Below are 11285 nucleotides of genomic sequence, written 5' to 3'. Positions count from 1 at the left end.
TGGAGGCAAAAAGTTGAACAGAAAAAGATAGCTACCTTTTCAACGTTAGCTTTGTTCTTGGAAGATTGTGAAAATATTACTTTTGAAGACATCAAGGATACAGTTATAAGGCATCTTACTAAACTCAAAGAGCGGTTCTCTGATTACTTTCCAGATCTTGATTCACATGCTGTCAGTTGGATTGTAGACCCCTTTAAATGTGAAATTTGTGCTGTACCAGAAGAGCCTCAAGGGTTGGCAGAGTCACTTCTTGAGCTTCGATGCAGTAATGAAGCACAGATTGCATTTGAAAACAAAGCAGATCTTTCACATTTTTGGATGTCAACACCTGCAAAGGCCTTCAAAATTGCACATGAGGAAGCATTCAAAAAGTTGCTGCCTTTTGCAACAACCTACCTTTGCGAACAAGGATTTTCCACTCTTACGAACATAAAAACAAAGACAAGAAATCGATTGGACCCGGAAGACTGTATCCATATTGCTCTGACATCAAAATGTCCCAATATTGATGATCTCGTATCCAAGATGAAGCAACATCATTTCTCCAAAACCTGAAGTTTTCAAGTAAGTTGAAGCTTTCAAAGTAATTTTAAATACAGTATTTGAATTCAAAATGTTATTGGATGTATGATTTCCTTACTTTCAAATCAAGGGGGTAACGTCTGCGTTTATAAATTTTTTGGGGGGTAAGAGGTAAAAAAGTTCCCTGACCCCTGTTCTAGACACTATAGTATGTTATTTTACTTCTGCTCTGAACATCTACATCTGAAATAAAACACAGTTTTCAATGCTTCCGAAGTATTTTTTTCAACCAATTATTTGTGCAATTGCTAGTAATTGGCGAGTTGGCCATCACATTCAGTTTTGCTTGACCCTGACACTGCCATCCCTTTTTAAAATGTCTGCCAAAGCCAGGCTGCTTTTATGAGCACATTTGTTTAGAAGTAGCTTGCACGGAAACCAACAGAGAGCACTCTTCCAAGCAAATGCATTTGGGAATGTGAGCTGTATGCACGATCCACCAGTCACTTTGATCCACAGGATCCACAGGAATTCAAGCACCTACAAAGGTATAAATGCAAATGCACTATCTGAGGGCTGAAATAGACGTGATGAGGGAAACCTATGGTCAGATCTCCTGGCTGACAGTCCAATCCTATCCCCTGCCATTCTATAACATTCAGCCATGCCAAAAGGGTGTGCATTGCATGCTATGGGGGAGGGGCAATGCACAGCATTGCATGTGCCAGCAGCCAGCAGGAGGTAAGTGAAAATTTTTACTGGTAGGCTTCCCAGTCACCTGTGGGTTTCCTTGGACTTGCACCAATCATTTTGCAGGCATAAATCTCAGGAGAGCCAGGGAGTACTCTAAGCTATGGTTTCAGGGATAGGATCTGGATGCAACTCGCTGCCACTGAGATCCAACCTCCCCCTCCCCTGAAATGCCACCTGCCCTCTGCTAATTCTCCCTGAAACTTCTCCTGCCCTTCCTGCCTACAGTATGCCCCCCATGGTCAACTTTCTGAGGCTGATGCAGCCCGGGATACACAGCAGTAAGCGCTGATGCTGGACTGGCCCAGTGGCAGTGCACTCCAAATGCCATCTCTAGGCATTTTACAGCAGTAGGACACTCCTCCCACTGTTGCAAATGGGCCAAAGGATTGGGCCATTAAAAACAGCAACAACTATAAAGCCGTTGTGAGAGATGGAAAAATTGCTGTGTGACCTGCAGTGGAAAAAAAAAATACAACTTGTATTTTTTCCAAGAAGGGAGCTCATGATGGGGAAAAAGATACAGTAATGCCCTTTTCCTGGCATTAATGCGCAGCACTAAATCTGAGCCTTCAGCAACTGTTTCACATAATTTTTTTTTTTAATAGAAAAGCTGATGACAATTCCCTGGCATCACACCTGTTTCCGCTCTCTCTGGCTGTGTGTCATCTTGCAATGAAATGACATAGTTTACACTTAGGGGTTCCAACTATGGAGGAAGATTTGATTCCTAAAGTACATCTAACGTGTTGATGAATTCCTGTAAGTGACAGTTCATCAGAAAACTCAAAGGCAACATTGAGACAACCCAACTCTCAGTCTTATAATAGTTCATGCAGAAGCATGAACATGTCAACCAGGCCCTTCAAAAATGTAGCGCTCAAGTGTGCTGCTACACATGTACAGTATTGAACATAACGTGAATAACTTACACTCATACAGGTCAATAATCATATGCAGATTGTATACAGATTGCACATGAGTTGAATGCAAAATGTGAAAAAGTCTACTCTTGGTTGCCATACTCCACCCTGTCTGCCATGAAATACTTTTAAAATTCATGAGCAGTCTGTCAGTTATGGAAGTTCTGGAGAAAGGGATTGCCACCTGCTTCACATGAGCTACTTTTTGAAAATCTTTCTTACCAGAATACCTATGGTCCAACAACGTGTATTAAATTTATAAAGAAAACGCTGCTCACAGAGAGCAGTGTTGTGTCCGCCCTTGGGATGGAGGCAGAACACAGCATAGACAAAGTTTTGGGTTGAAAGACCAATCAGGAGGAACAGGGCAGTGGCTATTTATGTAAGCCCTACTCTCCAGAGCCCCCTTTTGGCAGAGACTCAACACCAACCAACGTGCCCAGATCTCAGTGCAGGATTAGCCTTAAGTGTTCCTTTTCATCCAGATTGGCCGAAGGTGGGAGAGGTTTTTTGGCCTACTTTGTGACATGGCTAGGCAGTAGATGGTGTTTGTAATTTGTTGGGGTCCCTTGATCACAACTAACAGATCACTGTGGATAAGTACAAAGGACTTAAGGTACAACCTCCATTGGCGAGCATTTAGAAGTACTACACAAATAAGAAAGGGGAAATTCCATGGATCCATGTCTCGGGGCTGGGGAATCTGGAGATGACTGAGAATGGAACCCATTTTGTGGGATTGCCCAGCTCACCCTCTCAGAGCCCCAGAGTCTAGTGACTCAAGAAAAACTTCACTAGGTACAATTTGTTATGTGGCAGTGAGGAGCCTGGCTCAGTATGCTGACTCCAGGATTTTCAGCCAGGGATGCGGACCCCCCAAAAGAGGAGCTATATGCCTTTTGGAAGCTGCTTCATCACTACCCACAGCATTGTTTCATTTATTACATTGTAGATTTCTGTAAGCAAGTTGATAACATTGTGAACCGTCTTTAACACACTTTCTGTATCTTGGCTCTTCTTTCCAGGTGTGGATGTAATGCAAATATTCAGGGTCTAACAGTTAAGGCACAATTAATCCATGTGAAGAAATGAGTGCTTTGATGGACTGAAAGGAGATACACTTAGGCTGCAATCCTAACCACACTTTCCTGAGAGAAAGCCCCACTGAACAAAATAGGACTTATTTCTGAGTAGACCTGGTTAGGATTGTGCCCTTAGTCCAGAAGTCTTTGCAAGACTTCCAGAGATTATTAGAAGCTGTGGTACACCAGAAATTGATCAAAAATCCACTAGAGCAGAGGTTCCCAAACTCTGCACCGCAGCGCCTAAACTCACAAGGGCACCATGGCATGTCTGGGAACCGCCATCTTGGCTGGCCCAAGATAAAATGAGATACTCACGAGATCTTGCCCAATTTCAGAGGAGTGTTGGCTCCTGCCACAACAGGGTGCCAAGAAAGAGGAGTGCAATGCCTCCAGTACGTTAAGGAACCACTGGACTAGATGATGCCAATCTACTATACCCTAACCTTGTTCTGTTGGTCTACCATCATTAAAAAGTAACTTTAGGTAGATCATGTTGGAGTTTTAGAATATCAGCAATAAAAAATATGAAAAATATATGAAAAATATCAAAATGCCTCTTTCATTCTGCTACTTGATACAATATCTTTGTTGTACATTTCTGTCTTGAATTTACTTTGCAAATTTTACTTATAAGATGATGAGTCTTCGGGCTTTTAAAAAATGACTAACTTTATCTACTCATACTGATAAAACACTGCAACGACTTTAGCAAAACCATCATTAGCAAAACCCTTAAGTCAATATAAGAAATTTATTTTAGTTTCAACAAACATAGTGAAGGACCAGGATAAACTGAATACTGTATGTGAACCAACTTATCGTTTTCTCACAGCTGAGTGCAAATCTACTCTACAATTCCCATAGTGCAAACTCTGGGAGAGTTTGAGAGCCACTAAGTGTTTGCTGCAGGAAGCAGGGGCGGAGGGAAGACAGATACAATGCTCAGCATCTCACGTCTGATCTGGGCGCAGGGGTGTGCTGCCACTCACCTCTGCCTGCAGCAGCCTCCCAGGGGTTGGGGGAGCCTGACGTCAGCCTCAGCAGGGCTCCCCGCGCAGCACAGAGCCCTCCAGAAGACAATCACGACCACTTCCTGTTTCAAAATCGCAAAACCGGAAGTGGTCACAATTGTCTTCTGGAGGGCTCTGCGCTGCATGGGGAGCCCTGCTGAGGCTGACGTCGGGCTCCCCCAACCCCCGGGAGGCTGCTGCAGGCAGAGGTGAGTGGCAGCGCGCCCCTGCACCCAGATCAGAGACGCAATACTCAGCTCTGCCTTCCCCTGTCCCTCCCCTTAAGGGAGAACTACCCAGTGCTCTCAGGCTGGGGCGTTGGGATGCCCCAGTTTGAAAACCACTGCCATAGTGTAACTGGAGAAAAGAAGAGCACCACCACTTCAGCGCTGTCCCATAGCTTGTGCTCCAACAACTTATATCAGGGGACTTAGGTTTGTTTTTGTTTTTTGAGCATGCATTCAAATGAGGAATTCCAGTGTTCCTTCCACATAGTGCCTGATACAGTCTAGTGCAGTATTTCTCAAACTGTGGGTCAGGACCACTAGGCAGGTCATGAGCCAATTTCAAGTGAGCTCCCATTCATTTCAATATTTTATTTTTAATCTATTAGACTTGATACTACCATGATATGTGCATTTGGGGAAATGTTACAGACCTGCACTTTGAACAAGCTACTATGTATATTCTTTTAACAGTGGTAGTAAATGGGACTTACTCCTGGGTAAGTGTGGATAGGATTGCAGCCTAGGATGGTTAAAAATTTTCCTGCTTGATGATGTCACTTCCGGTTATGATTCACTTCTGGTGGGTCCTGACAGATTCTCATTCTAAAAAGTGGGTCCCGGTGCTAAATGTGTGAAAACCACTGGTGTAGTGTGTTTTGGGGCATGGTAGACTAACAGCCCAATCCTATGCATTTCTACTCAGAAGTAAGTTCCATTAGTGTCAATGGGGTTTACTCCCAGGAAAGTGTGGATAGGATTGGGCTGTAACTCTCACCTTTTTACCTCTCCTGACTGTGGTGTGTTGGATGTAGGTATGAGTCTCTCAAAAAAAGAGGGAACAGGGGAACTAACAACAGTGCACACCTCTCATCATTGTACTGTAGTTCTTTAAAAAGTCAGATTTTCTCCATTTTAACAATGTGACAATTTATGGGTAGGTGAAATACAGGCAGATTACGAATGGATGGCAACTTCATGTGAACCCCCTTTAAAGTAACCAAGTGTGACTATCCCAGGCTAAAACCTTACCTGGAAGTGTCCTCAGGTATACACTACACGTACTTAATGGATGCGATGACATTCACTTTCTTTTCTTCTTTAAATCACTGCTTTCTTAGACCCAATCCTGTGCCTGTCTACACGGAAAAGTCCCATTATAGTCAATGGAGCTTACTCCCAGAAAAGTGTGGCTAGGTTTGCAGCCTGACAGCCCAATCCTATCCATACTTTCCTGGGAGTAAGCCCCATTGACTCTAGTGGGACTTACTGCTGGGTAGACATGCATAGGATTGGGCTGTCAGTCTTCCACTGTGGACCTTGCTTACTCCCAAAACAAAGCATATACACCATTATGGGGAAAAAAATCCTTCTCCCAACCCAACCCATAGGGAGAGATTTGACAAAAGAAGAAGAAAAGAGCTGCTTACCACCAGAATGGCATTAAAGTGGTCACTCTTCACTTTCTGCACTTGAATGCAGGATGCTGGCACTTGTAATAATCCCGCCCCTTTGGAAAGGTTTCCTGCATCTCCACTGGGCATCAGGTTGTTATTGCTGGGCCCGATGCCCAGGGCCGCCCTATACAAATAAGTGTGCGTAAGTTTTCCCATCCCTGCAACCTCAACCATCTCTGGCGTAAAATGAGAACTTGGGAGCATGCGCACGTTGTAGCGGTACTTCTCGTAATCATCTGTGGGGCAACAGCAGCAGCTGTGGGATGGGCTAGTCCTACAGTGGAAAAGTCGAATGGCAAGAAGGAAGAGGAGAAACCCAAGGAAGACACAGGAAAGGCAGGCCAGAGAGATGATCAAGTAAAAGTTCAAGGGGGTCAACTGCTGCCCACGAGCATCCAGGCTGTCATCAAAGTCCGGGAGTGCTTGTGGGAGAGAGTCAGCAAGCAGAATACCCAGAGTTACAGAGGAAGAAAGTGGGGGCTCACCATTGTCCTTCACCAGGACCACCACTTTGTGCTTGATGGGGTCACTCGACCTCATGGAGCGACTAGTCCTAAGCTCTCCAACATTAGGTGAAACCCGAAATAGACTGGAATCGGAAGACTGCAGGAGGTGATAAGAAAGCCAGGCATTTTGTCCGCTATCTGGGTCATGGGCCACCACCTTGGTCACCAGATAGTCAGCATCTGCCAAACGGGGCACAATTTCAACCGCCACAGAACCATTCCTCATCCCTGGGTACAAGATGACCGGGGCATTGTCATTCTGGTCGAGGATAGTAATGCTGACAATGAAGGCTGCTGCCAAGGCTGGAGAACCGTTATCCTTGGCCTCCACTTGGAAGTGGAAGCTCTGGAGCTGTTCAAAATCAAATGTTCCTTTTGCATAGATTTCTCCGCTATTAGCATCAATGGCCAAGTAGCTAGACAAGGAGCTGCCTTGGATATCAATGTCCCTGAGTAGATAGGAGACCCGGCCATTCTCCCCAAGGTCCGGGTCAGAGGCTGACACGCGGAAAAGGGACACCCCAGGCTTGTTGTTCTCCGTCACGGAAATTTCACGCAGCTGGTTGAGGAATTTGGGTGGGTTGTCATTCACATCCGCAATTTGCACCTGCAGCACCTTTTGCGTGGCAATGGGAGGGGAACCCAGATCAGAGGCAGTGACAGAGATGTTGTATTCACTGACCCTTTCCCGATCCAGAAGGCCGCTGGTGACCAGACTGTAGTAGCTATCAAAAGAAGACTTGAGTTGGAAGGGAATGTTAGTGGGGACCTGGCAAATGACCTTCCCATTCTCTCCTGGGTCTTTGTCAGTAATGCTCAAAAGAGCGATCACTGTGCCCAGTGAGGAATCCTCTGGGATCGGGCTGGAAAGAGAAGTCACGGTGATCTCTGGGGCATTGTTGTTCACGTCGGTGATGTCCACCAGCAGTTTGGCGACGCTGGACATCCCAAAGACCCCCTTATCCCTGGCTTCAATGAATATCTCCAGGAGGGGTTTCTGGACATCTAAAACCCCACTGACTTTGACCTCCCCGGTCTGGGGGTCGACGCGGAACATCTTCTGGAGCTCAGCTGGTGTGCTGTTGCTGAAAGCGTACCGGACTTCTCCGTTCGGACCCTCATCCAAGTCTGTGGCGTGCACCCGCGTGACCAGGGTGCCGTTGCGGGAGTTTTCCAGGACGCTGGCCCTGTAGACAGAGTGCTCAAAGACAGGGGCGTTGTCGTTGGTGTCCAGGACGGTGACCACGACCTGGGCATCCCCAGACCTCTGAGGACTCCCTCCATCTTTGGCTGTGAGGACCAACCTGTGCATGGCTTTCTCCTCCCGGTCCAAAGGCTTCTCCAGCACCAGCTCCGGGTATTTGCTGCCATCGCCACGCGTCTGCATCTCCAGGCGGAAATGTTCGTTGGGGCTGAGGACGTAGGTCTGGACGGCGTTGATGCCCTCATCGGGGTCCTGGGCGGTGGGGAGGGTGAAGCGGGCTCCCTGAGACAGAAACTCAGCCACGTTCAAATGGTACTCGTCCAGCGGGAAGGCGGGGGCGTTGTCGTTGACGTCCAGGATCCTGAAGTGCATCTTGTACAGCTCCAGGGGGTTTTCCAGCACCAGCTCGTAGCTGAGCGAGCAGGCGGGCTGCAGGGCGCAGATCTGCTCGCGGTCGACGGGCTCGTGCACCGACAGCGCCCCGGTGCTGGCATTGAGGCTGAAGTACTGCCTGCTGGAGCTGGTGATCATGCGGAACCTGCGGGAGGGCAGCGAGGCCGCCTCGATGCCCAGGTCCTGGGCCAGGTTGCCGACGGGCGCGCCGCGCTCCGTCTCCTCGGGCACCGAGTACTCCACTTGCCCGCTCACGGTGGAGGAAATCAGGCAGCACACCATCAGGTAGACCCGCATGCTTCCTCGCCGGCTTCGCCCTCAGCTCCCCGCAGCAGACCCGGCCAGCAGGAGCATAATCCCGCTGCAGCAGCAGCAGCAGCAGCAGATCGGAGCCGGCCGCGCGCTGCTACCACGCAGGGCGGGAGCGTCGGCTCGGGCTGGCGCTGGCCGCGGCCATGGCTCGCTCGTCCCCCCGCGCGCCGGGGTCTCTTGTGCTGAGCCAGCCTTTCGCGGACGCAGCGGCCGCGATGAGATCATGTGCGCGGCGGTGGAGCCTCTCCGGTGCCGCTGGTGCGCAGCGCCGCCTAGCGGCCGCTCCGCCAAACGCACCCTCCGCGCCGCTGGCTCAGTAGGTCAGCGGGCAACGCGGCGCGGCTCCTGCACCTGCGGGCGGGTGGCGGTCTTTGCACGGCCCTCTCTGGGCAAAGCCCTCCAGCTGCACGGCCGCCTGCGGTGGCTTCCCCGCAGTGGAAAACGCCCAGCCAGCCATGTTGCTTCCCTGCCTGGCGCGGAGGGGAGGGGGCTTGGCAGAGAGAGGGGGCGGCGGCGGCGGCTGCACGTAGGAGGCATCGATCGACAGGCGGATCGAAGAGACCTGGCTGAGCTCAGCAAGAGCCTTCTTAATGGGCGGCTCCGGAAAGGCAGCAGGAGCAGCTTGACTTGCGTGGACGAGACGATTCGGAGTGCATCGCTCCTGCTGCCCATTTTGTGTGCCCCCCCCCCGTTTCACGTCTAGGGAATAGTCTTTGGAGTCCTAGCAGGGGCGGGTCCAAGAGGGCATGGGTGCGTGCCCCCACCACCACCAAACTGTCCCGCCAGCATGAAGAGCACCCTCGATCTGGAGCCCAGGACTACCCGCCTGGAAGAACTGGCTCCAGAAGGCAGAGTCGGAACGGGAGACCTGACAGGCTGCTCCAAGTCTGGGCAGGAGCCCAGATCTACCTGCCCAGCAAACCTCAGCCACTGAGGCCAAAGTTCAGGTGAGAGCCCAAGCCTGGTTGACCTGGGCTCTGGAGTTAAGGTAGTGCTCATGGTCCCCCCTCCCCCAAATACAAACACCAGGTGGATTTGCTACCAAGTTCAGGTGGAAGCCCAGATCTACCCACCCAGCAAACCTTGGCCAGTTCAGGCTAGAGCCCAAATCTCTACCCACGTAGTTGACCTGGGCTCTGGGATTAAGGTAGTACTCATGGTTCCCCCAAATACAAACACTGGATCCACCCCTGGGTCCTAGCCCCAAGACTTTTTTTCACTGGATTTGAGTCCATTAACATGGGTGTCATTTCCCTTATTAACATCAACAGGCTTTATTCAGATTGGGGATTAGGAAAATCTTAGCCAATGGAACCCAGAGGATCCCTACAACCAGGCGGTTCACACCCAGTTCAAGAGTGGTGCTTCATCTGTCTCATTCTCCTCCATGAGCCGGCCAACCCCGGCTCATGTCATGGCCATTCTCTGTTGGGTATGCTGTAGCAGCTTCCTGCACTGAGTGGGGGGTTGGACAAGATGACCTTGCCCCCTGTTCCCCTCCCCACTGCCAACAAGAACAAGGATGGCTGGCTCATTGATGAAGATGGTGCTGATGATGGAAGAAGTAAGGGGGCTCTGAACCCAGATATGCTTTATGAATTCCCAAAATGGGAGAGTGGTAGATAGGTCCTGACCTAGGCAGTGAAAGAGTTTGGGCTGGGAGGGGGGAGGGAGGAATCGGATGGATTTGATAAGATGGGGCCAGAACAGAATGGTCTTAGCGACTCACACATTTCACCTTCATGTTTTAGAACAGATGTGCTATGGGATGTGCTATGTTGTAGAACTTTCTGTGCTAACAGAAAGCTATGGGAAAGTATCTAACGAGAGCCTGTTGGGCTTGCATTGGAAGTCTATCAGGTTGGGCCCTAATCAGAGGGCCCTGTTCAAACTACCCCATCACCCATCTGGCTGGTCTGGTCCCTGAACCCTCAGCACTTGTTATACTCAACATACCATCAGGGTAGGGCTTTGCCCCAATGTGTCCAGCAAATTGGTGCAGGCACTGGGGGAGAAAGAGAGGGTTTCTAAGGACATTTGGAAACTATCTCAGAGGTTTTGGGGTTCCCCACCCTAGCCTAATTTTCCTGATCCCTCTGATTTCAGTGAAATTACCTTCCAAGAAAAGGGTTCAAAATGGCTGTCAGGCCACTATACAAGATTGAAGGCACCACTATCAAATTCTGCTACTGCTGTGGATTCGCCAGCTAGCAAAAGGGCAGATGGAGACCTATGCAAAGCATCTAGAAAGGATAACTCCTCCTTTAAGCAAATGCACCAATTAAAGTTATGGAGAGCAAATGAGCAGAGAGAGACAGCCCAATCCTATGCATGTCTACTCAGAAGTAAGTCCCATTGGAGTCAATGGGCCTTACTCCCAGGAAAGTGTGGATAATTGGGCTGAGAGAGGGCAAGAAGTTGGGATACAGATTGGTTACCAAAGAAGGAATTAAAATTTTGAAGTGTTCTTGGTTGGCCCGGAAGCTCCTCATAGACAGGCAAGCATCTTAGAAGAGGCATTCACTGTGAGAGAATAGGAAATGTGCCCCTTTGAAGAGGGTGCCTTGCCATCTGCTGTCTGTTAAAGCACTGGTCTGCTTTTTGGTTTGCTGTAAACTACTTCCCAAATAAAATCTGAGACAGTTTTATAGTTTAGATTCTGGAGGAGCTGGGCACCTTAAACATTGTGGCCCTAATTAAAACCATGTAGTAAATTAGTAGTAGTAGTAGTAGTAGTAGTAGTATTGTGCCATCTGTGGTTGGCACATTACAAAGAACTGCACCATAATCCTATGCATGTCTACTCAGAAGCAAGTTCCATTGTGTTCAATAGGACTTACTCCCAGGAAAGTGTGCATAGGGTTCAATAGGACTTAGAAGACCAGTCCCTGCCCGGAAG

The 11285-nt window shown here is 49.0% G+C and overlaps 1 protein-coding gene across 1 annotated transcript; it reads right to left on the bottom strand.

Moving 5' to 3' along the window:
* Positions 1 to 3083: 3083 nt before the first annotated feature.
* Positions 3084 to 8371, bottom strand: PCDHAC1 (protocadherin alpha subfamily C, 1). The gene is made up of 2 exons (XM_066624496.1): positions 5945 to 8371; positions 3084 to 3248 (listed from the first exon to the last, which is right to left on the bottom strand). Exons 1-2 carry the CDS (start codon positions 8369 to 8371, stop codon positions 3084 to 3086), a joined length of 2592 nt encoding a protein of 863 aa, XP_066480593.1.
* Between the last annotated feature and the right edge of the window lie 2914 nt (positions 8372 to 11285).

Source organism: Tiliqua scincoides, chromosome 4 (genome assembly GCF_035046505.1).
Source record: "Tiliqua scincoides isolate rTilSci1 chromosome 4, rTilSci1.hap2, whole genome shotgun sequence".
Classification (NCBI taxonomy): domain Eukaryota; kingdom Metazoa; phylum Chordata; class Lepidosauria; order Squamata; family Scincidae; genus Tiliqua; species Tiliqua scincoides.
The sequence above is the reverse complement of the archived record's forward strand: the minus strand, read 5'-3'. Positions and strand labels throughout refer to the sequence as shown.

Coding starts and splice junctions, on each gene's coding strand:
- PCDHAC1 (XM_066624496.1), bottom strand. CDS start 8,371: ATGCGGGTCTACCTGATGGTGTGCTGCCTGATTTCCTCCACCGTGAGC. Junction 3,249..5,944: donor ACTTTAATGCCATTCTGGTG/GTAAGCAGCTCT, acceptor CTTAACTGTTAG/ACCCTGAATATTTGCATTAC.